The sequence below is a fragment of the Populus euphratica genome, unplaced genomic scaffold (assembly GCF_000495115.2).
Source record: "Populus euphratica unplaced genomic scaffold, PopEup_1.0 scaffold157.1, whole genome shotgun sequence".
Taxonomy (NCBI): Eukaryota; Viridiplantae; Streptophyta; class Magnoliopsida; order Malpighiales; family Salicaceae; genus Populus; species Populus euphratica.
Window position 1 is genome coordinate 38,965 of NW_011500044.1, and position 27,358 is coordinate 66,322.

Below are 27,358 nucleotides of genomic sequence, written 5' to 3' on the forward strand. Positions count from 1 at the left end.
ACTGACTGACTCACAACTAACTAACTAACAAACTTAGTAATCATGTTTACACTTATCATCACTGTACTCTAACACTCATCTAGCAGAATGTTAGCAACTTTGAATCACGATGAATAACCCGTAGTCGAGAGTCTTCATGTAGGTAAAGAAGGCCCCTTGCAATGCCATCTATGATTTCGTAGAGGGTTTCCCAATCTAGAAGTACACGCTTGACTGGATCTGCAAATCAACTAGAACTAGATCAATTACCTGAACTGACCATGGAGATTACATGTTCAAACTCTATCAAGGAACCGAATGATGAATTACCAAATATCAAGTTGTTGAGGCCCGAGTTGGGGAGAAACTCATAGACAAGAATCCTTTCTTCTTTCTCGAAGCAGAAACCCAGGAGTCTAGCCAGATTTCGATGCTGAAGCTTGACGACTAACATGACCTCTTTCTTGAATTCTAGCTCTCCTTGTCCAGATGTCCTAGACAGCCTTTTTACAGCTATATCTTGTCCATTAGCAAGTGTGCCCTGAAATCATGTCAAAATCAACAATGTACAGAACAAACTGAATCTAGTCCAAAATTACCAAATGTCTGAAGTGGAATCATATTTAGAAGGTGAATGATTTTCCCTTACCTTGTACATGGTGCCAAATCCTCCTTGTTCGAGTTTATTATCCTTGGAGAAGTTACCTGTTGCTTCTCTGACAGTGCCAAAATCAAGTTGGAACAATTCCAAATCTTCCATTTCATATAAATCTACACCAAAGCAATCCTAAGGCATAAGCAAAAGAAAAGGCCACTTCTCCGAAGAGCTTGATGGAAACGTTTCATATAAAAGATGGTGTTTTCTAACAAAGTAATTTAAAGCTTCAGTTTGAGAGTGGGAATGCTAAGCGATAAAAAGAGGACTTTAAGAGGCTAAAAAGCTTGGTGTTATGTCCTTAACATTTGAAATAGCCTCTGAAATTACCTTTAACTTCCTCTTCCTCCTTCTGCTTCCTAGCTCTTAAGAAGATGCAAACGCAAACTATAAGAATCACATAAACAACTATTGGAACAATGACAATGATAATGATGACATTCCTCTTCTTGCCCTTTTTTCCTAAAAACCAGAAATGAAATCTGATTTACACATGTTTAGAATGAATTTATAGATATGTCTTGTAAAGTCATTTAATTAGGTGGCATAATTAATGGGATTTGAGTAGGAGATGAGTTGTAATTGGTGGAGTATGAGTGGAGGATGAGTTGGTATAATTAATGGAGTATGAGTGGAGGATGAGTTGTTAGGCATATATTCCTAAATTTATGACCATTATACCCTCACTCTTGCCTATAAATAGGCAATGCATTCAAGCCTACATGCACACCAAAATAGAGAGAAGAAGAAGAGAGTGAAGAGAGAGTAATCCCACAAAATTATGAGGTATTTGTGATAGAGTAAGTGAGGTGTTTTCTCCTAATAATAGAGAGATTCTTAGTTGTTCTCCTATTATTCGAAAGAGGTTGTAATTCCCATATTACTTAGTAAAATCCTTCTATACTTGTCTGTGGACGTAGCCCAATTGGGTGAACCACGTAAATTCTTGTGTGTTCCATTTCTCATTTTATCCGGTCTCTTATCTTTTATCTTGTCGGGTTTGTATGACAACATCCTAACAGTGGTATCAGAGCATTTTGGTTGGTGTTGTTAACATACAAAGTTATTCGTGCATACGGGTACTATTCACCTATATGACACTATTCATCTATACGGTACTGTTCACATACGTTACTGTTGGCGTATATAGAAAGTCAGTGCGGTGATTAAATACCTGTATTTACGCAGTCGTGCCCTTTTCAGCTTCTTGCAGATCACGCCCCTAAGACTGCACAGAACTTTCTAGCGCTTTGCTCAGGTGACATGTAAATCTTCTCTATATTGTTAGAAATTCTGAAAGGCATGATGCTTGAAATTCACAATGTGAACTTGTTTAGAAAGCTGGATAAACATGAAATTGGTTCTATTTGTGTGCCAGTCGACGTATAGATTATCCGATGGGTGGCTTCTGTAAATTAATTAGGTTAAAATAATAATTTTTGCCAGCTCATGAATCTCAATAGGAACTATATATCAATTCAAGTGCCACCTGCAATTGCATCACAGTTGAATGTCATAGATCTTTTTGTTATGGTTAATGAACAAGCATCAGAGAGACCTTTCAGTAAAATTCTCTCTTATGTATTTGATATCAAGTTTAAAATTGTAGGTGACATGGGGCTTGGAAAGCATACGGGAAAGCCTATGTACCTCAAAGGGTCAACTTTTTATAATGTAGTGAGGGGAAAATGGGCTGAGGTATTCGTCTTCCTTTCTTTCTTAACGGCTTTATAGTTTGTCTATAGTTTGCTGTATCCAGAAGCCTCTAAATAGCGATCATTACAGGCATGCCATTAAATAAGTAAAAGTTATCCTCACTGTTTTCGTGGTTCATGCAGTCATTCATTGTTTCATTCTATTATCATAGATAGATTTTGGTATGAGCCTGTTCATAGAATTAGTGAAATCATTTATTATGGACGAGACCTTCTATTGAAAGATCATGCTGATAGTCTGGCTTAAGCAATCTATACTACAGGCCCATTGAAAGCCTGCTGCAAAGATATGTCTCATTTTTCATGGAACCAAAAAAATCTCATCATTTGTATCCCTTGGTTTTGCTAAATGTTTCATGCAACCTTATTCTCTTCTTAATGTTTTTTCCTTCTTCACAGGGCGGAGATTTCTCTGAGGAAAATGGTAAGTCAACAGCAAGGTCTTCTGATCCTTCCAGTTATGCAACCGTTTTTTTTCATCGTTATTCACAGATTAGTAAACCATCAGTTGCAATGATGATTTCAGGAACTGGTGGAGAGAACATATATGGAATACCATTTTTTGGTATGTAATATGAGCCCGTGTGCCTTAATATGCAGATCTCAGTCACCCTCTAGTGTCTTTGTTTCCAATGCATGTTTTCTTATGTGTGTATCTGAAAGGAGAAGTTTGCTTTTGTCACTGTAGTTTGGATTATCGTTTTCTGTAATTATGTTAACTTCAATCTTTACATATGCAGATGAGGGCGGGAGACTCAAACATGATGCACCTTATCTTCTCACAACGGCAAGTGATTATCATAAATATACAATCGGATCCTGTTTCTTTATCACCTTCAATGAGCTAAATGAACTCGATGGGTATGGTGTTATTTAGTTACTTGGCACAGAGCTCTAATTTCTAATTCCTATTTTCTAGATTACTTTGTATTTCACGATGCTAACAACTTATTCAGCTTCACTTATACGTGATTATTACACAACATTCAATGATGGCATATTCTACCTGTTCCCAGGAAACATGTTGTGTTTGGAAGAGTTGTGAGAGGCTATGAAACTGTGCAGAAAATTGAACAGGTCCAAACATTTCCTGATGGAAGGCCCGAACATCTTGTCATCATTACAGCATGTGGAGTATCTCCTAAAACTAGAAGTCTTAATTCAATCTTGATAAGGAAAGGTATAGCATTTGCTGAATTTTCTGAACAGTTTGAAATCTTAATGCTTTTCTTTCCTGAAAAAAATCAATATGATTTGCCTTGTAAGGTAAAAAAAAAGATTTCTCCAGCAATTTCATATTGAAAAGGCAGATGAAGACTATGCGAAATCTTTTCTGATTAAAAACGAGATTGAGTAATTTCAAGTTTCTGGCTGTAGTTTTCAACAATGTTCCAATTATTTGGGTTCTTTGACAGATTCCATGTTGCCTTCTGAAGGAAGACATTCGAGAAAGAGAAAGTCAAAAAGACACAGAGTTGTTGAGCAGCACTCTGAATCCAGGTTTTTGATGTTGGCTTGCTTTGATCCATTCTGATGTTAGCTTGCTATTTTCCTATATGCACGTATGAAAAGATGTTTCATAAACTCTTTATCTGCTTTCTTATGCGGGAAAACTTCTTTTTTAATTCAAAAGGCAGAAAAGCTAATCTTAGTAGAGCAGATGTGGGACTGTGAAAGCTGGTGTGACTTGTCGTTGTAAATATTCTGAACTTTTCAGGCATGATCAAAAACAGAGAGGTCATTCCAATCAGTCATCTCCAAGCCATTACCAAAGCAAGTCAAGAGAAAAAACTTCCCCTGGATGGTATTCTCTCGTTAGTACACTGACAGCAAATGGCTCTTGTTATCTTCGTTTTCTTCTCAGCATAATGTCAAAATTTTGTTTCAGCAGGAGTGCTCGAAGCAAGAAAAACTGACACATGTTATCATTTTTGCAGGAATTATGAAGGTGACGGGAATAGTGCCAAGGAATCAGTCCCTAGGCATTCAAGGAGCAAATTGAGAGACAAGACTTCCCAAGGATCCCGATGGTATACTCTCTCCAGTGTTTTGTTTTGTTTTGGTTGCAATCCTCTTCGTCACTTTTCCCAGACCACTCTTTCTCTCAGGCGTTCTTCATATACCTGTTTTCCCTTCATAAAATAGAGAAAACAAAGCATGAAAACGCATAAATATTGTGTTTTTTTCAGGCCTAGTCCAATCAAGAGAAGTGATTCCAAGCACTCACCTAGGAAGCGTGACCGGAGCAATTCAAGAGACAGAATAGGCCATCAATGGTATTCTATCTTCATTGTACTCTCGGCGATTTGACATTCTTGTGATTATGTTGGAATCATTTTCTTTTGGTTGTAAAGTAATAGCTTCCCAAACCATCCCGGCTCTCACAAATTCTTGATTTACTGTTTTCCCCTTATAAAATACTTGAGTAAGAGAGAGCAAGGCAGGAAATCATGCACATGTTCTGATTTTTGCAGGCGTATTCGAAGTGAGATAAGCGATGCAAGGAACCGATACACGAGCAAGTTAAGTGACAAAACTCTCGTCCAATTATATTTCATCTTCATTGCACTTACGAAGATAAGTGATATCGTGGCATCCTTATATTGAAATTCATTTTTTCTAGTTAATTTAACCAGCTTCATGCCTTTTTCAATTCTAGATTAAAAAAGCAAAGGAACTTATTTTCCTCTCGGAGACCACTCCATTTTTCATTGACAATTTTCCCTTCATTTAATACTTGAGCAGGTGTGGCCGAAGCAGGAAAAACTTGCAAAAAGCACCTGGTTCACATGCACATGATCGTGGTCACAGCAAGCAACAGAATCACTGTCCAGATCCTGAAACGGAGTTTCCTAGCTTGAGTAAGAGTATGCAAATGCGACTCCGTCTCCCTGGAGATGATGCACAGCCTTAAGATTGGAGTTCTAACTAATTGAATGAGCTATTACAAGCATGAGATTGTTGTAAAGTCATGTAATTAGGTGGTATAATTAATGGATTTGAGTGGGAGATGAGTTGTAATTGGTGGAGTATGAGTGGAGGATGAGTTAGTATAATTAATGGAGCATGAGTGGAGGATGAGTTGTTAGGCATATATTCCTAAATTTATAACCATTATACCTTCACTCTTGCCTATAAATAGGCAATGCATTCAAGCCTACATGCACACCAAAATAGAGAGAAGAAGAAGAGAGTGAAGAGAGAGTAATCCCACAAAATTATGAGGTATTTGTGATAGAGTAAGTGAGGTGTTTTCTCCTAATAATAGAGAGATTCTTAGTTGTTCTCCTATTATTCGAGAGAGGTTGTAATTCTCATATAACTTAGTAAAATCCTTCTATACTTGTTTGTGGACATAGCCCAATTGGGTGAACCACGTAAATTCTTGTGTGTTCCATTTCTCATTTTATCCTGTCTCTTATCTTTTATCTTATTGGGTTTGCATAACAGCATCCTGACATGTCTAATAAGTAACAAGTAATAACATAGTAAGTTAAGTCAATATCAAAAAGTTAACTTCTAAATTGCTGGGAATAGATCATTAATTGAATCGAATCTTTGACAGCCTTAACTCACATACTCAATTTCAAAATAGTTGAAGAAAATTATTTCATCTAGTCATGCTTTAAGTTGTGCCCATGCCTTGTGAAGATGAAGCTGGCGCTGATGGAACTGTATTAGTCGAAGTTGAATGTGGTGGTGGCGGGATTGAATTAGTCGAAGGGTCATAGAAACGGTCTATTTCATACCTAAAATTACAGCTTGGATAAATAACTCTTCCTCCTTGTCTTGCATCACAACACTGTGGAATAAGTCCTGAAGCATTATACAGGCAATCCCTGCATTCCGAAGCAGATAAATCAGGAGTACACAGTACAAGTGCATATATTATTTGAAAATCCGCGGCACCTATTTGACCCATTGCATACTTGTAACGAGAATCACCTGCGGCTGCTTGATCGCTTAACCTACCTAACAAAGTCATCCGTGACTGATTGAACCCGACTACATCAGAGACAGTACGTCGATCATCATACACCCAAAAATAAGGTCCTTTCTCCATGCGATTAAATATGGAGCGTACCATACAATTATCTAACCCTCCGATTGCCTCCACAAAGTTTGGACAGAGTCTTACCAAGAAATCACTAGCATTTCTTATGCAAACACGGCAGACATCAGGACTGATATCTGGTTTACAAAGTGCAATTGAATAGACTGTGTCGGCGTCTTGGCCGTAGGAAAAATTGTAAAAGCCATTGTTTATTTCAGTGTTGGTGTAGATAGAGGTGAGGAGTTGATTGAGATTTGCCTGGTAAGTACTGTTAGTGGTGTAGTTGCCCTTTCCTACACAGTCTTTATACAACATTACAGGCTGGTCTGATGGCTGCTGTGCCATAGCCAGAACTTTCAGGAAAAGAAGACAGGCTGAAAAAAGGAATCTTAAAGAAGCCATAGGTTCTGTTTCCTGCCTCTGTATCTGGTAGAATGATATGCAGGATTGTACTTACAGCCCCATTCAGATTTATATGGACTCATGGAAGACACTTCACTTCCAAGGATTGGTGGTGATTTCCTTGCTTGACTTTGGCATCAAATCAGGAAATGATCTTCCTTATTATTGAACGAGATAGTCCAAGTAATAACAGAGTGAGCATAAAGTCTTAACTAGAGAATAGAAAACGAACGACCAACCAGGGGTGGCTGTCATCATCTGGGTTTGAACAGAATTGGCCGAGCCATTGACTAAATAGACCAACAATATTCTCGGAATTGTTTTTTCCAGAATAAATATTAGTCACTGATATTTACAAAACTTGATGACTAAAATTTATGCTCTCGAGAATGTTAGAATTCTTGTAACCATAGTTGTCAAACCCGATCCAAGAGTTGATCCAGTCAAAAATCTGGGTTCAGTTTACACTGGTTGATCTGGATTAACCTAAATCAACATGAATCAACTCAGAAATTAACCTAAATCAACATGAATCAACTCAAAAAAATTTTAAAAAACGTATTTGAAGTTTTAATATTTTATATAAAAAAATTAAAAAACAATTCACATGAATATATGCTATACATGTTATAAATAATGAAGTTTAAAAGATTATTTTAAGATGTTTTTTATCCCACATTAAAAAGATATTATAATATCGTTTTAAGTTGAAATATTTAAACCAAAGGATTTTTTATCCTACATTGAAAAAACATAATTTTTTTCTTATAAATATAAAATATATATAATAAAGGGCTTCCAATCTCACATTAAAAAAATAATATTTTTCTTATGAATATAGAGTATATATACTAAAGGATTTCAAATTCAATATTGAAAAAATAAAATATTTTTCTAGTATATATATAATAAACTTTGAAAAGAGTTATTAACCAACTAAAAAAAAGTGGTCTCTTGCTATAAAAAAAACATATTTGAAAAAAAAGAAGACCTCTATCGAGTTTTGCTAGGTCGACCGGGTTTGACTATTTTTTTTGCTCTTGCTATTCTTTAACCTTATCAGTTCAATCCAACCACAAAATCAACTTGATGTTAGGTCAATTTATCAGTCCAATCCAGGTTTAATAATTATACTTCAGACTAAGCACACCCGTTTCACATGCAATATTTTGTAAATTCACTCTTTGTTTCTCATCTTATATCTATCTTATATTATAAAATAGCAGCATACTCTTGTACATCATCATAAATTGACTCTTTTCTTCCCTTTTAATGTCACTTGCATGCTTTGCTCTATTTTTTAAAATTTTAATTAATATAAATTTTAGGTGGTTTCTGAGTGTTAAATTAATGAGTAATAAGAGAGAAATTCAAAGAAAAAAAAACTTTGAATGAAAAATTTATACAATATATTTATTATGTTTTTTTATCAAATGAAAGATTGTATTATAAAATTTCATTTCATATATATATTGCATATTTTTTTATTGAATTTACAATAGTAAAACTATCTCTGATACATGTTGATTTATTTCAAGGCCATATGAATTGTTTAAAAATTTATTTTAATGTAAAATTTAAAATATTGGTAAAGTTAAAAACATTAATTAGCTCAAGTCATCAAATAAAAAGAGTATGTGGTAGCATAATACATTAGTCATGTTGTTACCCAATTTTTGACCCATATTTTTGATAAATATTCAAAAAAAAATAAAAAAAAATGAAAAACCCCCAAAAAATATATTTTGATATATTTGCATTGTTTTTAGCATTTTCAACGTCATCTTAGAAGAATTTAAATTTTTAAAGGTATTTTGAACGCATTCAATTTTTAACGCGTTAATTTTATGATCACTGATTTTTCTTGTTGAGTCGACGTTGATATTGTCTGCTTTCAAAAACACAAAAAAAAAGAGAAAATCAAAATTAACTAAAAAACAATAGGAAAAGTTGAGGGACCATTCTGATTTTGGCCAGTCCACACTTTTTCTATAAATGCCACACTTTTTCTATAAATACCACACTACACCAAAGCGGGGGGGAAAAAAGAAGAAATTTTCGGGGAGAAAATCAACAAGAGGGGAAGGACAAGAAAAACCCTAAAAAAAAAAAGAGAGAGGAACCGGCCGCCCCCTTTCCCATTCAGCAAGGAAAAACTAGAGAGAACAGGGGCGGCCGCAAGCTTCCCTTTCCCCGTTCCCCAAAGCCGCCCCCCCCCCCCCTCTCCACTTAAAAACTACAGATCGCCTCCCCTCTTCCCCTAATCTGCTCTTTCTCCCTGAAGCCAGTCACTCGAACCAGCTCTTCCCCAGGCGTTTCTCGACCTCCATGGCTGGCTGTCTCGTCATTCAACCCATGGCTCAACCCCATAGCAGCTCCTCCCCCACGCACGGCAGTGGCCATGGAAGGCCTGCAGATGAACTATTGAACCGCTCCCTCAGCCAGCAGCAGTGATCAGTCCCTTAAGTTGGTCTCCCCGAGTCTCATCGTCGCGTGCGCCGACGTGCCACCAACCACGACAACTTCTTCTCCGATCTGCGACCATCCAGACGGCAGCAAGCAATGGCGGCGTTAAACCCAGAAGAAGAAAGCATTAATGGAGGGAGATAATGGCAAATCTAAAAGAAAAAAGGAAAACAAAAGTGAAATCTACTGCTTGTGTTGTTGGGTTGCTTTGCAGGTGACTGGGGGATCCACCGCCGGTATGAACGGGAAGAGAAGAAGGAGACGATCCCGATCCACCAGTTTGCTGGTCTTCGCCGGCGACGGCATGTGGATCCACGCGCCAGAAGAAGGAGACGATCCCGATCCACCAGTTTGCTGGTCTTCGCCGGCGACGGCATGTGGATCCACGCGCCAGAAGAAGGAGACGATCCCGATCCACCAGTTTGCTGGTCTTCGCCGGCGACGGCATGTGGATCCACGCGCCAGAAGCTTCAGCTTCTTCTTCATCCTCACTTAGGCTATCCTCATAGACTAGCTGTCTTCGTAGGATTCCTAGAGGGCGTTCTCAAGTTTCAGCCCCTTCTCTGTGATATTGATGACCCCAAGGATTGTTGATCCCCTGATTATTTCCTGCTGTCAGCCTAGCTGCTTGGATATCACGTAAGGTTTGTGGTGTCTCATGCTGGAAAATTATACGATATATAATAATAATAATTTTCTTAGTTATTAAGAGCTGCATGTTATATTTGCCTACGTGGTTTTTTAAAAATCATATCTATTTGTTGAAGATTATCGTTCTTTATATAAAGCTTAGAATTTTTTTCATCAACAATTCACTCAAACTCTTTAGCATTAAGCAAATTCTATGCAGCATTTTACGTTGTGTGTAGAGATCTCTATTTAATAACTGATTTATTAAAACTTTAAAATTTAATTAATTTCAAATTTTGAAGTCATATTAAATTACAAAACAGCTTTTTTCAGGTAGGGTGTGGGGTGTAATAATAGAGTAGGGTGTGATAGCAGTGTTAATATCTTTTCTAATCATAATCAGTCTATTATTTCTTAAATTTCTGGTAAAGATCAGTAATTATTTCTTAAATTTCTGGTAAAGATCAGTAAATTTAGGTTTCCTAGTAACGGCGACTCCAAAAACCAATCAGGAAAATAGAATGAAAAATCACTGAATCACCGTGCGGGGTGAATCACCACGCGAGGAACGTGCGACAAGTCATATACATTATGGTTATAACAAAATCAAGAAATTTACAAACAATCAAATGAATAAAATCACCTTGGAATGGGGTCTAGATAACCAGACCATCATTATCCTCTCCGGTTTTCCCGGAGTATAGCTTCAGCTTCTTCTTCATCCTCACTTAGGCTATCCTCATAGACTAGCTGTCTTCGTAGGATTCCTAGAGGGCGTTCTCAAGTTTCAGCCCCTTCTCTGTGATATTGATGACCCCAAGGATTGTTGATCCCCTGATTATTTCCTGCTGTCAGCCTAGCTGCTTGGATATCACGTAAGGTTTGTGGTGTCTCATGCTGGAAAATTATACGATATATAATAATAATAATTTTCTTAGTTATTAAGAGCTGCATGTTATATTTGCCTACGTGGTTTTTTAAAAATCATATCTATTTGTTGAAGATTATCGTTCTTTATATAAAGCTTAGAATTTTTTTCATCAACAATTCACTCAAACTCTTTAGCATTAAGCAAATTCTATGCAGCATTTTACGTTGTGTGTAGAGATCTCTACAAAAATAAATTAATCATTCTAAATTATGTATGAGGATCTCTATATATAAAATTTATAGTATCATTTTAAGATATGGATTGACTGTAACAACGTAGAGGTACGACAACTACTTCTAGACATTATTTGTTTTTATGATTAATTTTGAAAAAAAATTATTTTTTTTATTTTAAATTTATTTTTTTAGTTTTAGTTTATTTTGATATTCTGATATCAAAAATTAACTTTTAAAAATAAAAAAAAAATTATTTTAATGTATTTTCAAATAAAAAAACTACCTTAAAAAATAATAGTTATCACAAGCTTGGAATAATATTCCTTCCTTCACAGTGTGTGGAATTGTGGAAACATTTCAAGGATCTGAATCAACACACTGGTTTTTTATTTCATAAATATCCAAGTATTGGAAGGGAAATGATTACTATCTGTGTGAAATTTTCTGTTGGTGTATTTTTTTGACTGCTTAATTTCTATAGAAAAAATGGATTGGTCCCCCATTTTTTCAGAAAAATCTGGAGTTTTGAAATACTCTGCAAAGACTCGTGGAAGACATGTACACATTGCCTTTCACAATAAAGACTATAGACTCGTTCACATGGAACTAGTTGTTTGGTTTGAAGACTTGTGAATATGAATATTCTTGGAGAAACACAGAATTGTTGGTCCACTTTCTCAGAAAAAAAACCAAAATTATTTTATCGGAATATAAGCTCACCATATTAGATCATGAAAAATTAAACAAAATTTTTGAAATGTTGACTTGATAATTTTTAAAATTATAGGTCATTTCTTCTTTTACTTCTACCTGAACAATATTTAGTAATCAAATAAATTAAATGATATAATCTTTGGCCACCCTAGTATATCCTCTAGCAACATTAAATATTAATTAATAAACTTACACTACATGTCTCCGTAATAAGCTCATCCTATGCCTTTAATGTTTCCCATATTTTTCAAAGCTAACTTGTAGTGTAGGATGCCTTTAATGTTTCACATATTTTTCAAAGCTAACTTGTAGCAACATTAAATATCCATTGCAATTTTGTTAAAGGAAAACCTCCGTGTGAAAAAGAAATATTTTTGTTAAAGCAATTTTTTATGCTGCCATAGGCATTGCAGAACCCCACTTTCTCTTTGTGATTTTTATTGGGTGAAAGTAGGATTTTTTTTTCCCTGATAACCATGAATGTCCGGTCAGCTCATACATACCTGAATTAATTTTTTAGAATTCTAAATTTAATAATTAGATAAGCTTTTAATAATCTTAAAATTTATACCATTTAAACTGAAAATTTCAAGAAACAAAACTAGAATTTGAGAAGTAAAGCTGCATCACTCAAAAGTTAAAGTTGGATTCCTTTTAGTTCCATGCATGATGGTCCGAGTACTCGGTGAGAAATGGTGACTTCTCTGTCGGTGTAATTCTAGGTGCCTAATTTCCCCATTTATGATTACTAACTGCCTCAACTTCCCCACTTTTCAGAAGAAATATAAAAAATTCTGCCAAAGACTTGTGGAAGACATGAACACATGGGCTGTTACAAATGGGCTGTTACAAAAGTCATTTGGTTTGAAGACTTGGCGACCTGAATTAATATTCATGGAGAAACACAAAATTGCCGGTCCGATTCCTCAGAAAAATTGGAACTACAAGATGACCCGCACAGCAGAGTTGAAAAATCAAAACATGGAATAAATTTCCTCTGGTCAATGGCGAAGTCTCCCCTAGTATTTTAAGTCCAATTTTGTACGTATAATTCAGTTCAGTCCCTTTTTCTCAAATTTATTCACAATTGGATCCTCGTTTCTCTTTCTCTCTCTCGAACGCATATTCTCGAAAATTCTCACCAATCCAGGAGTCTAAAGTTATTCATGTCTAAATCTTTTCAAATCTGAATCAGTAACTAACAAGCACTTCTCAAGGCATCTGATATACATCACTTGAAAACGTAATGGAACAATAAGATTAATACTTCTCTTCTTATAAATTCTTCATGGAAATATTTAAAAATACTTTCCCTATTTTTCACATAGAATTTTATCGGAATAGAAGCTCACCATATTAGATCATAAAAAAATAAACATAGATTTTGAAACTTTTACTTGGTAATTATTGAAATTAAAGGACGTTTTCCTTTCTTCCATTTTATTTGTTTACCTACAAAATCATTAGTAATCAAATAAACAAATTATATGATGTAATCTTTGACCATCCCAGTATATTCTATAGTCACATTAAGTATTAAGAACCATAAAAATAATTAGGCCCTGTTTTTGGCATTTGTCACAAAGCATGGCGGGGTAATTAAATATCCAAACTCTTTTTTTTTTTAATTAGAATCGTGGAAATGAAGAGTAAGGCCATTTTGAGAGGTAGCAATTACACTGGATATTCCAAATAAATAACAAAGAGAAAGTGATTTAAAAAATATTATTACACTCTTAATTTATTTTCCGCATGAAAGAGGCATAAGTTCCCAGAACACTATGATGAAGACAAATTTCTTTGATGCAATCTTAATAAAAGTGTAACTATAATATCTTGACGGCACAATTATTGAAACTATAATATCAAAATTCGTAACAGAAGGATATTCATTGAACAAATATGTAATTAAAATAGTGTCCAAACTGCTCTTATTATTAAATAGATTCAGAGCAAATAGATGTCCGTACAGATCATAGCTATTTTAATTTATTGTTTTCAAAGAAATCTGAGTGCTGTAAACATGAAAAGTGACATTAGGTAGAGGGCTAGCGGTCAGGCGGCTCATACATGTTGCAAGGACCACAATAACACTAGCAAGGCATTCGCGACGGCAGTTCGAACTATGTAAGGTTGTGTTTTAGCCTGCAAAAAGGATCCTAAAACCATAATATGTGATTAGACAACGTAATCATTCCTGAATTAATTTGAAAGCAGATGAAAAAATTACCATATTTATTTACAGAATATCACTAGCAAGGCATTCGCGATGGCAGTTCGAACTATGTAAGGTTGTGTTTTAGCCTGCAAAAAGGATCCTAAAACCATAATATGTGATTAGACAACGTAATCATTCCTGAATTAATTTGAAAGCAGATGAAAAAATTACCATATTTAGCTACAGAATATATTCCGATAAAAAGTCTGAAATACCTATTTTCCTCACGATATTGGTGTGGAAATGCTGGTTCTGTTGCCTAGGGTGGCTGTGGCGAAGTCTTGCAAGGTCATAGAAAGGGTCCTTTTCGTATCGAAAGTGACAGCTAGGTGAAACCACCCTCCCTCCTTGTCTCTTAGAACAGCATGTTGGAATCAATTTGATAGCTTGATTCAGGCAATCGCTGCATTGCTGCCGAGTCAAATCAGGAGTGCACTGAACAAGTGCATACATTGTTTGTTGAGACTTTTCTGCTGTCGCATTTCCTGCTGCAAATTTTCTTCGTGAATCACCTAAGGCTGCAAAATTTATCAGTCTGCCTAACAAGGCATTTAGCACCTCATTGAACTCAATTTCGTCGGTAACATTAACCAGGTTGTACATCCAAAAGTACGGACCGAATTCCATACTGTTAAAAATGGTATGGTTTGCATACCTCAACATACAATCATCATACCAAATATAGGCCTCCTTTTGGTTAGAACAAAGTTGTGAGAGCACTTGGCTGGAATTTTTAATGCAACTACGGCAGGTTTCAGGCTTTTTATCTCCTCTACAAAGCGAAATTGCATAAGCTTTGTCGATGTTTTTGCCAAAGGAGCCAGTGTAAAACCCATAATCATTTTTTCTATTAGAAGAGAAGGAGGAGATAAGGCGATCGAGGTTCGATTTGTAGTCACTATTAGCACTGAAGTTACCATGATTTTCTATACAAAAGTGCTGAAGCAGATTTGTTTGTGCCCTAGTGAGAACGAGGAGGTGAATGAAAACTGGACCAAAAAAGAACAGCAATTTTGATGGTAACATTGCCATTGCAGCAACTCAGTTTTCTCTTTGTGATGCTTTGTTTTTGAAAATAGCCTGCCTTCCATTTTTATAGCTCTACAAGTAGGTGGGACATGGGCAGTATCAGTCAGTGGAATATTGCTTAAATTTCTGGCGGCCCACTATGTGAGTGCTTTCGTTGGAAAAATAAATTTATCAACCAGTTTTCTGGAAAATCTGGACGTTCACATTATCTCCACTTTCAATCGTTAATTTAGATTTATAAGAACGGTCATACCCAGAAGTCTGCAAAGGATTTTTGAACACATTTTTCCTGGCAGAAAAGGCAATTGGTTCAGTCTCCTATGTTTGGTATAAAGACTTTTGAACACATCTTCAACAGGACCTTAAAGCCAAATCTAGCTGTGTATTTATGGAGAAACTTAGAATAGTCGACTTCCTGAGATAAATCGGACCTACAAGATTATCACCTACAATCTGTTGGCAATTTAAAGCATTGAAAGTTGGAGAAGCAGTACCTGGCAGTTAATTAATTAATTACAGGCATGTTATAGAATTTTGGTATAATTTTTAACTGCTGCAGAAATGAGATGATAGAGAATGATGTGCTGAAGCAATTTTATACACCTTTCCATTAATCATTATGGGTTAAAATTGTTAATTAAAAGAAAACCTACGTAGCAAATGGTTTCATTGATTAAAAAATAGTTCGTAGATAAGAAAACATAAAAAATAACAAAACTAAAAAGAAAAATATAAAAGTCAATATCCATTAATTTTTCAAATTCATGACCCGAAGAATTAGATAAAAAACATCTTATCTAAAACAACAACAAAACGGATTAATTTGGAAAAAAAAATATCAATTACATAAAAGGATCCAAAACAAAAAATAAATGACAATTAAAAAAATAAGAATCAAAATTATAATATAAAACAAATTTTATTTTTGATTGAAGGGTGTATTTGAAAAGAAAAATCAATTGAATAAAAAGACCCCAAAAAGAATCAAAATAATGAAAATCAAAATAAAAATAAAAAATTAAAATAATTTTTTTATTGAAAAGTGAAATTAAAAAAATCAATTTAAGAAAGGGCCCAAAAAATCAAAAGAATACTAACTAAATTGAAAGAATACAATATTTAGTAAATTGGAATTGAAAGAAGAAGTTGAAAACAAATAAAAATTCTATAAAAAAACAGAAAAAAAACTATAAACAAAAAGAATAAGGACTAAAACAAAATTATCAACAACTAAAAAGGAAAAAAAAAACAAAAGCATATTAGCAACAAACCAGATCACAATCACTGATACAACCACATAACTAAAAAATTAAAAATATGATAACATTTTTAATAACATGACAAAAAAATATTTTTTAAATATTGAGTGGTGTCATTCGAACTATGTAAGCGCCTCCCACACGCCTACAAGTATGCTTCATATACCTCAATTTTTTTTGTTATTTTTATTATTTTTTATCTTTATAAAAAGATTTAATTGCCCTTAAGATGGCTTGATAATCAAGAAAAAGATTTTTCAAAAAGACAAAAAAGCCTTTTGTGGCCATTTTTTATTATTATTTTCAAGGGAATTTTTGGTAATTTTCCTATGCTTTTGATATTTTTTATTATATTTTATATTTTATCAAGTAAAAAATTACTTCTTATGTTATATGATAATAACCAAAAAAAACCATTTTGAAAATATCAAATTTTTGAAATGCAAAAAGACATTAACCCCTGACCATTTTGGTAATAACTAACGTGTCATGTAAAAACACTTTAAATCTCTAATAACTAGGTTTAAGTTATTTGATAAGAGGGACAAATACATCATTCTACTATTCCAATAAACAATACCAATACATCTTGATTTATAGTTTTTTCAATTCATATTTATCTTTTGTTAGCAACACTATCTTTAAATATTTACTATTTTCTATCAATTAGAAAAAACTAGATGTCATTAATTAGACTACGGCAAACATACTTTTGAGATTATACAAAGATACTAGGAGTTTTTTTAAAAACAAAATAAGGACTCTCTAAAAATATTCAACTTTGTTTTTATGATTTGTAAAAAATATAATAAAATGAAAGCTTGTTTTAAAAAAATACTATTAAACATACATTTTTAGATGTAAGTAACCATCAACAATTTTCAGCTATTTATTAGAAAAACTCAATGAACCCTTGGAAAAAAGCTTAGAAAAAACATGACTTATGTTATAAATATAAAAAACTCCCATTTTTTTCTTATAACTAAAGTATTTCATTAAAACGCCAAAAGATGGCGGGAAGGAGAAGATACAAGTCTGCATAACACTCAGGTTTAGCAAATCAAGCAAACGAAGAGGAAAACCACAAAACAGAGCTGCAACGATAGGATGTAGCTTTGCCTCCACAAAATATGGTCGATGATAAAGGCCTGTGCTCTATTTCGTTCGATCATGGGAAGGATGCGATAGATTCTCGCACCAACGCAGTGATAAATATTCTGTCTCTCTCTCTCTCTCTCTCTCTCTCTCAGTAGAGAGAGAAGGTTTATATATATCCTGCCATTTAAGAAGACCTGAGTTATTTAATAATAAGTTGTTTAGTAATTTAACTATATTAAAATAATCTCATTTTCATGTTATCGTTGTCTTTGTAATTATATCTATTCATTTAAAAAAAAAAGATTAAAAATGTACCAAAAGAGGTTAGAGAAGCTTAATCTATATCCCTCGTTAATCTAAAACCAAACACAATTTATAATAATAATAACTCACTGACTCATATAGTGTAACTCATCCAAAAAAAATGAAAAGGGAAAGAAATACTGTATAATATTTAATGTACAGTTAAATGAATACATATAATTTCAACACTAACAACATCTCCATTTCTCCATGAACAAAAGAAGGCATTCAAAAGCATATTGAAGAACTAACAGAGACACTAGCACTGGAAAGGCTATGCCAATTGCAACTCGATGTGGGGAGGATCTTGTGGAACCTGCAATTTTGCCAAGTGACAAGTATATTTGAATGCCAATTTACGATCAAATCAGGAAATGGACCGACAATTCCCCAAAAAAAATATAAATAAACATCATATTTCAAACAAACAAAGAGACACAGAGAGTAACAATTTGAATAATTCCCAAAACTCACCTCCCTTTGCTGCAGGTGTTGAAAAGTTGAAGTAGAACTGGTAGTCATAGTACGACATGCTACAACTAGATCCATAAATATCCCAACTTCTCTTATTTCCAATAATATTTAAATATGTCGCCAATTGGAAATCCAAGCACTTGCCACAGTCACTCTTGCTGAGATCTCTAGTGCATTATTCATGCCATACCTCTTCCCACTCTGTCCAACATCCAATACTGCGGTATAGAACATCGAAGGCTGGTTAGGAGTTGTAGAAGCAAGCGTTTTTGTGAAGTTAAGTCCTTCAGAAACCACTTTTGCATCTTCAAAATTGGTGTCATTGTAAGTTGCCACCATTCCTGATTGATCCACTTCACCGAAAAAGCTCCGGTCTGAATACCTTAGGAAACACCACTTAAACCAAAGCGTAGCATTTTTACTGTTTGAGCAGCCTTGTACCATGGTAACATTCTTGATGCAGGCTGCACATTCTGTGGCAGAAATATCACCTCTGCATTGTGTAAGGCCATAAATCTTGTTAGCACCTTTACCTGCTGCGGTCGTGTAGAAGCCATCTTGGATAGGCGCATTAGCAACAAGTGAATTCTGCAGCTCGCTCAGATTGGCTTGGTGATCACTGCTATTGTTAGCATTATCAACTTCAGTACATTGCGAACCGAGATCGGAATAACTGTCAGCATGGCAAGGGCTAGATAACAGCAGAAAAGTTGAAAATATAATGAATATTAACAATTCATACTTTTAGTCCAAGGGAAACGAAGGGCAGAGGTCATGAAAGCGATATGTTCTCTATTTATGCTCATATCATAATCAAAACTATCAAATCGTTGCGTATGTGGAATGTAATCGTGCCGTGTAGAATTTCTTTAGCACTACAAAATTGAAGACAATGAAACCAGCTGTACTTGTTCATAGATCGTAAATGCATTATTATATATTTGTTTAGCACTACAAAATTGAAGCCAATGAAACCTAGGTGTACTTGTTCTTATCATATTTGCTTAGCAATAGAAAATGGATGTGGATGAAATCATTTTCTTAATTAAGCTCCATACGGAAATGCCTAGCAATATAATTAATTTTAATATGATATCAAAATTTCATTAGTTTTAATGGCCAAGCAAATATTCTGAAGCCCTAGTCACTAGACAGAGGCCAAGACACGGGCTACAAGTGAGGAGCATTGATGAACATATAAATATGAGATACAATAGAGCCATCCACCATAAAACTTAGAGTCTTAATGATGTGAAGTGTCTTGATAATGTGCTTATGAAAGACCTAACATATAAATTTGAGAAAGAGTCATCCATCAACTATTCACATAAACATATGAAAGACCTAACGCATAATGACGTGAAGTGTCTTGATAATGTGCTTATGAACTGGATAGACAAAGTAAAGCTCAATAAAAAGTTTAAATGTGTCAAATATTTAGTCTAATAAAAATAGTAATAATTTTCTATTCCACTGGTGAATTATGCTTAAGTTTTTCCAGGAGATACAATAGACCCAGTTTTCTTGTTTTTATATTTAATTATTTTTCCGAGTGAGTTTCGGTTTTTTTTTTTTTTTCTCTATATAAGCTATGCCAGTTTTTTTCCTGCTATATAGATAGTTGGTGTGTTATTTTTCAGAGAATTTCAAAATTCATGAATTATTGACTTTCAAAATAAACTAGTAGTTTTCTCTATAATTTAGAATTGTGATCTTAAATAATAATTGATTATTATCTTAAAGTATTAAAAACAAAGATAACTAGAATAAATACTTGTTAAGTTGTGTTTAGTTGTGGAGATAAAGGTTTTTTAATCTCTCTTAGAAAGTTTTTAGCTATTTTTGTGTCCCCATGGAAAAAGAGATAAAATCAAGGCTATGTTTGTGTTTGTTTTATAAAAAGTTGTTTTTGAAAAAATATTTTCTAAAATTTTTTGTATTTATTTATTATTAGAAAAATTAGTTAATGAAAAATATTTTTTAGTCCAATAAAAATTTGAATTGGTTTTTAGGAAAGTATTTTCATTTTATTTTGCGTTGAAAACACTTTTTAAAATTTATAACAAATTTAGAAATATTATATTATATGCTCATTATATCAAATTTGATCTTCAAACTTTTGATTGTAATATATTTTGTTTTGATTTGTTTTCAATTTCATCCTTTAAAATTTAATTTAATTTGATTTTTATATTAACTTAGGTCTTTATTTTATGATTGTTATTTTTTTTCTCTTATCATTTTTTTAATTAAAATTTTTTATCTATCAAATTTGTCTTCATTTTTTTATTTAAAATAATTTATGAAATTTTAATTATTATTATTTTAATTTCACCATCTTTCAATTTTTTTCATTTGTTAGATTTAATCTCTATTATTTTGATTATTTTTCATTTTATTTGAGACAATTTATAAAATTAAATGTCTTTTAATTTCATTCTTATTCAATTTTTTAAATTGTGATATTTATTCCTTGTTATTTTAATAAACTTTAAAAGAAAAAAAATATTAATAAGTTATTTTCCAGTTTATTTTTCATGACATAACCAAATACTCCAAAATATTTTCTAACTTATTTTTCATGACATTGTCAATTATCGAAAAATAATTTACTTTACAGGAATTAACTTTCCAAGAAAACAACTTTCCAAAAGTAAACTATTTTCTAGCAAACAAATGGGGTCCAAGTTAATTTTTTATTTTTCTATAAATATCTCTTTAATCATTTTATAATTTTGATCTATTTTTTATTTTACTAATTTTCAACTATGTTTTATAACACACACAAAATTTTGTTTGTGTAATTTTTCAGAAATACTTTTTTTTATACAATTTAATAATTTATAATAATTGAAAAATGAATGAATTAGAGTAAATATTTTTTTATGAATTGAATAATTAATTAACTAAAGATTATTTTTTATTAAAATGTATATAAATATTTCTTATTTGTTTTTAAAAAACGAGTGAGAATTTTCATATTATGAAAGAACATAAATATCATTATTGGTAATGTTTTTTTAAAAAATGGATTTAATGATTGTTTAAAACATTATTTAATTATATTATCTTCTTAGAAATGAATTTTTATTATGATTAAAAATCCATTTTAAAAATTGATTTTGATGAGTAGAGAAACTACCTTTTAAAATTAAGAAATCACATTTCCATCCTTTTTCCTTTAAACAAGCCTAATTAATCCATCTGGTTCTAGTCCCATTTGTGTGGTGAATATATTTAAAGAAAAACTAATCACCTAGGATGAATAGATTTGGAATTCTGTCATAAAAGGGCCAACCCAAAAATATCAATTTTCCTAAACATGTATGCAAATGTATAAAATGGCCTCAAATCTTATTAGTTGGGTCCAAGCTCCGAAAAGGTCTTTATGCCTTTAGCCCAAGGATAATGCATAAAAAGGCCTCAAATCTTATTACAAAACAATTACTCATCAATTCATCAGACCTCCGATCCAGCATAATCCACAAATTTAACTAAAGTCATAGACATAAATGGTCAAAATTAATGTAATGCATCTAACCAAATAAATGGTCTCGAAAACAATCCTCAGGCCCTCTGAAAGCATCCTCCGATCATGGAACCTCTTACACGACCAAACTCAAGAATGCATACATAAACAAAAGAAACATAATTAACGCCAAAACTCATATTTACTTGTAAAAGGTCAAGTCATTCTATAAAAAGCTTAAAACACGCATAAACAAGAAACAAGAACAAATAAATTAACCTTCATTAGAATATTGATGTCCTTAAGTCGCCCTAGACTGTGAAACGCACAATAATGTAAAGCAAGAGAAAGAAGATACACACACAAAGCATAAACTTGGACGAAGGGAATACTTTTCAAGCCAAAGCACAAAAACGAGCACAAAGTAATTTTACAGATCAAATAAATATGCATATTTGTGTGAATTTAGGCTTGAAAACCAAATCATAAATATTTAAATATATGATAAAAGTATGATATTAATAAAAATACGTATAACTATTAAGCTTTTCCAATAAAAAAAATTTAAATCTAAACAATTATTAAAAACAAACAATCTTGAAAACACAAAAGAAACATTCAAAACTTGGTTTAAAGGTTAGAAATTAAGCCGCATGGGCGAGAAAAGCATATGATAATTCAAAAATTCCAAGATTGAGTTTAATCATATAAAGTATTTTGACGTGATCAAGTTAATTTGATTAATTTAACAACAATTTTAATGATTGTTAAAATATTTTAAGTATGAAATTAAAAAAAATAGATAATTTTTTTTTTTAAAAGATGAAAATAAAAATAAAAAGGGAGAGAAAATGTATTGAGAAAATGAATAAATAAAATGTTTTACCATAGTAAAGCTCCATGATCTTTTTCAGGTATTTTAGTGAGAAAATGAATAAATAAAATGTTTTACTTTTCATAGTAAAGCTCCATGATCTTTTTGAGGTATTTTGGTTTTATTAGGTAATGAATATTGAATTTGTTTTTCTTTTAATATCTACCATATCACCATATCATATCAAATATAGTTTTTAGATACATGTTGTTATATAAAAAAAATGCTAAAGGAAAAAATTAAATGAATTAATTAATTAACAATAAAATCTCTAATTATTGGATAGCAAATTTTGGCAGCCTTGCATAGGTAGAAACGAATTCAGGAGGCAATAGTCTATGCGAGTCGTTGAGCTTGCGACTTGGCCTGGACTTGGGGGCTTAGGTGATGGACCTTCTAAGTCAGCAGCTGACGCAGCAGAAATAAAAAATAGCTTGTATATAAGCTGTGCACCTTTTATAGTCTAAAATATAACTGATGGTATTTTCAATTGATGATGTTTGTTTCAAGTTTTTATATTTCCTTACAAATATAAACTCTCTTAACTTATAAAAAACATTAGAAAATAAATTATAAAATTTAATTTTTAATTAATTTAAATATTAACAAGTAAAATTAAAAAAATAATCAATTAAAAAACCTGAAAAAATCCTGAGTTACTGGATTAATATGTAAAACTAATCACTCGAGTGATAATACTGATATAATTTTATAAGAAGTAAATTGAAATAATCTATAAAGATTAATCTCTAAAATTTAATATTAAAAAAAAATATTATTTCAATAAATAGCAATTTACGATGAGCCAACAATGATTTCCCCTCCTTAATTAATCCTATTTTTTATTTTTTATTTTTTAATTATTTTATTTTATTTTTTGAATTATCAAACACGAGCGAAAAGGGGAGGCAAGGCTAAGTTTAGTTGGGACTAGACTGCCATATTGGGTTGAATTTCATTGTGAAAAATTTAACCCCGTGACACTTCTCCTCTTTCACAACCTCTTGTCTTTAACGCCGCTGCAATATCATGTTGCGAAGAAACTTTCAACAAGGAGAAAAGTCACCAACATGCTGCTATACGTATTTAGTCAGAATTTCGAAACTCTTTCAGGCCGGCAGCTGTCAAGCGTAGTTGTATCTACCTTTCGCAATATTACTAATAACTGATGATGTTTCATTTCTAACCTCCATGGCCGAATCTAAAAAAAATAAAAAAAAATCTTGTCTTTACTTCATCAAATACATTCCATAACCATATCCTCGCCTCACCATTTTCTCTCAAGTTAATCCTGATGAAAATTATGTTTCTTCGACTCAATCCCACATCCTATCTTTCAGTTCTGATCACAATTATTACCCTTATTAGCTCAATTGCTAGCCAACCAGCTTACACTTACCCTTTCTGTCCAGATCCTCAAAATATCACAGAAAACGCTAGTTACACTTCAAACCTTAGCGCCCTCTTGAGTTCTTTATCCTCCAAGGCCTCCCTGAAGAGCTTCTATGCAGACAGTTCTAATGGTATTTACAGTCTCTACCTTTGCAGGGGCGATGTTTCAAGCAATACCTGTCAAACCTGCATTAACAATGCTACTCGAGAAATCCAACGGCGATGTGCTTCTAATGGAACTGCAATCATTTGGTACGATGAGTGCATGCTACGTTACTCGAATAAAAACTTTCATGGAGTTTATCAGACTTATCCAAGATTGTTCATGTGGAATAACGAGAATACTACAACACCAGATGAACAGAATTTTGGTGCGCTCAGATTGATATACACGCTGATAGAATATGTTCCATATACAGATATGATGTTCGGGACTAATCAATCAGCGAGTCATGATGGGTCTCAAAATAGATATGCTTTGACGCAGTGTAGTAGAGATATAAATAGTAGTGATTGTAGTTCTTGTTTGGGAATCTTAAGAGATGCTGTGACACAGTGTTGCCAAGCTAAGAAAGGCTGGCGTATTTTCGCCTCAAGTTGTAGTTTAAGGTATGAGGAATATCAATTCTATCAGCTGCCATCAGTGCCATCAACGCCGGTACCGGTTCCTTCTACCCAAGTGCCAGAGCCAGTGCCCGGTGAGTCAAATACGGAAACTTGGTTGTTAAGAAATTAGATTGCTGGTCCATTCATGTGTTGTGAAAGTTTGAAAGTTTTTTTTTCTCGTTTGAACTGTATTACACTTACCCTGGTTTAAATAGATTTAGGTGAATAGGTAGTTTAGGCTATTTTTCTCTCTGTTTGTTTCAAAGTTAGCAGGCGAGCTTTGGACATAAGCATCACCAAGGAGTTATAACTAATCCACTGAATTATTATGTACAATGAAATGGATAGATCTTTTAAAGAAGGAAGACTAAATTCTTCCTGAGTGGTTTCAAAAAATCTAATGATGTTATGCTATGATAGTTTACCGTTTAAGAAGCTGCATACTTTTGTTGGAAGAAGGATGGGTGTTGTAGAAAATTTGAAAGAAATGATAGGTGTGGTAGAAGATAAAAAATAATAATACAAAATAAAACACTCAATAATAAGATTATTGAGAGGAAGGTATCCTTTTATTTAGTATTTCTCTTTAAGTTTTTTTAGCTATTTTCTTTTTTATGTATTTCTAATAATATTGAATTACAAGTCTTTTTATGAGTATAGAGCCCTAAATAATTAAGGAATTACTTTAATTAATATAAACAAAATTCTAATTTGAATAGAAATTGTATTATATCGACTAAATCGATTCACTGTTTTAATTTATTCTACCTGGTTGCTCTATCTCAACTAGTTGACCGTTTATAATCGGTCGATCAATTCAACCAATTTCAAGAAATCAATTTACTTTTAACATCCCCCTTAAATTTAATTTCTTCATAACTCCTAACACATCTCTTATCTTAATTAAAATATCATATTTGAGTGGCTTTATGAATATATCTGCAACTTGGTCTTGTATTTTTGCATACTTGACTTCAACATTCTTGTTTGCAATGCAATCTCGTAAATAATGAAATCTTGTATCAATATGCTTACTTCTATTATGAAATATTGGATTTTTTGTTAATATAATGGCTAATAAATTGTTTACATAAATTTCAATAGGCTTCTCTTGTGTCATTCACAATTCCTTGAGTAATTTTCTTAGTCATATGAAATGACAAATACATGATGTACTAGCTACATATTCAGTTTCACATGTTGACAAAGTGACTATGGATTGTTTAGTTGAACTCCATGTAAATGTTGCATCTCCCATATAGAAAACAAAATTCGTAGTATTCTTTCTATCATCCATACCTCTATTCAAATTAATATCATTATAACCCACAAATTAAAAGCTATTAGAATAACCATAGAATAAGCTAAAATAACCAATACCTTTAATATAGTTAAGAATTTGCTTTAATGTCTAGAAGGTGTCTCTATAAATCAACTTAAAAGTCCTACTCAATTTTTTTTTTTAACGAGTGCATGTCAAATATCTAAAAGTCTAAATAAGCTCTTGAAAGTGTAGAGGTTATCTTCTCTCCTTTATTTGACATTCTTTTTTTTCTTTGTATATCCATTTGACATTTATTGTCTTCTTTCCATTTAGTCTATGAACCAATCTTCATATATCATTCTTTTCAATTGATGTAATTTCTTCATCCATAGCAATTCTCCATTTGACATCCTTTATTACTTCTTCAAATACTATAGGATCACACGTAACAAGGTGACAATATAATATTACTTCATTATCAATTAGATTAGTTATCTTATATAAGTCATCGAGGATCCTTATTTTTCTTAATGGATTTGATGGAGTGTCACTGCTTGAACTTCCACTAGAAAAAGAAGAAGAATTAGAAGAAGGAGAAGTTGAAGAATTAAGGAAAAATTAAGCTCATTGGTGTTTGTAGAGACATAACTACAGGTTCTTAATAATGTTTATATGTTTCATCTTTTTCATCAAGAATTGGTAGGAAGTCATATTTCTCATCATTATCTACCTGCCAATCTTATGTTCATTCTTCATTGAACTCAACATCTCTATTAATCATCATTTTTTCTTCATTAAGGTTGTAAAGTTCATATTTTTTGGATTTTTAATTATAGCCTATGAAAATCATCTTTTTGCTCTTGCCATCTAACTTGATCATCTATATACAAGTAGGAGACACTTAGCTTTCTTCCACTTTATACTTCTTGTGTAGTCATATCATTTATGCCTTTAGTATGACATTTATTTAACAAGTAGATAGCACAATTTACAACTTCAACCCAAAACTCTTTTGGTATCTTTTTGGTTTTGAGCATACTTCTTGCCATGTTAAGGATGCTTCTATTCTTTCTCTTTATCATGTTATTTTGTTATGGCGATTTAGGCAAACACCGTTAGGAGTCTCTTTATACCATAATTGATTAGTACTTAAAAGTGCATTTTTATCAAGGTTTTATATCATCATTTTGCACTTGAAGTATCAATAACTCCTTAACTAAAGCATGTTTTATAATAATATATCTAATAATATAAGATACCTTTAATTTGTGGTAAATGTTCATTTTAAATGCAGGTCTATCATATAAATAAAAGGATTGATTGATGAATTTAAGAACTGAAATTGAAAGGATAAAGAGATGGCTAAACTCTGAAAAGAGATACCGGTGCAGTTCAAACCGAACACTGTTCGGTAATTAGGTCATATCTAGAGTTGTAGATCTCAGATTTAGATCCAATTTGTACGGATGGAAAGGTAAGACATAGACCTACAACTTTCATATGGAGCCCAAGATCTAAAAAGGCCATTTTCAAGTCCAAATTGTAGCAACAAAAAAGAAGCCCGAATCTGTCCTCCAGCCCGAGCACTATTCAGTAGTTTTGCCATATATAGAGTTCTAGAAGTTGAAATGAGCTGAATTGTTTACACAA

General features: G+C 32.7%; 2 protein-coding genes, 2 long non-coding RNA genes and 2 pseudogenes across 5 annotated transcripts in view; 3 read left to right on the plus strand and 3 right to left on the minus strand.

The window, feature by feature from the left end:
* Positions 1 to 6,825, minus strand: part of LOC105107344 (putative receptor-like protein kinase At4g00960) — an 8,956-nt pseudogene extending 2,131 nt beyond the window's left edge.
* On the plus strand, positions 4,085 to 4,611 carry LOC105107343 (uncharacterized). Its single transcript, XR_838859.1, has 3 exons — positions 4,085 to 4,153; positions 4,287 to 4,379; positions 4,539 to 4,611. It is a non-coding gene; the product is annotated as an uncharacterized LOC105107343 (long non-coding RNA).
* On the plus strand, positions 4,616 to 5,301 carry LOC105107342 (uncharacterized). Its single transcript, XR_838858.1, has 3 exons — positions 4,616 to 4,625; positions 4,824 to 4,871; positions 5,095 to 5,301. It is a non-coding gene; the product is annotated as an uncharacterized LOC105107342 (long non-coding RNA).
* A 6,785-nt stretch (positions 6,826 to 13,610) lies between the features above and the next one.
* Positions 13,611 to 15,017, minus strand: LOC105107345 (cysteine-rich repeat secretory protein 38-like). 2 transcript variants are annotated; one of them, XM_011001236.1, is made up of 2 exons: positions 14,156 to 15,017; positions 13,611 to 13,866 (listed from the first exon to the last, which is right to left on the minus strand). In XM_011001236.1, exons 1-2 carry the CDS (start codon positions 14,970 to 14,972, stop codon positions 13,787 to 13,789), a joined length of 897 nt encoding a protein of 298 aa, XP_010999538.1. In that variant the 5' UTR covers positions 14,973 to 15,017; the 3' UTR covers positions 13,611 to 13,786. The 2 variants fall into 2 exon arrangements, with proteins under 2 accessions (XP_010999538.1, XP_010999539.1); XM_011001237.1 differs by lacking the exon at positions 13,611 to 13,866 and adding an exon at positions 13,952 to 14,026.
* A 2,734-nt stretch (positions 15,018 to 17,751) lies between these two features.
* Positions 17,752 to 18,847, minus strand: LOC105107407 (cysteine-rich repeat secretory protein 55-like; annotated as a pseudogene).
* A 4,743-nt stretch (positions 18,848 to 23,590) lies between these two features.
* LOC105107408 (cysteine-rich receptor-like protein kinase 25) overlaps positions 23,591 to 27,358 on the plus strand; it is a 6,917-nt gene continuing 3,149 nt past the window's right edge. The window contains exon 1 of the mRNA XM_011001321.1: positions 23,591 to 24,536. Coding sequence (XP_010999623.1) covers positions 23,741 to 24,536 — 796 coding nt within the window. The 5' untranslated portion in view covers positions 23,591 to 23,740. The remainder of the gene's footprint in view (positions 24,537 to 27,358) is intronic.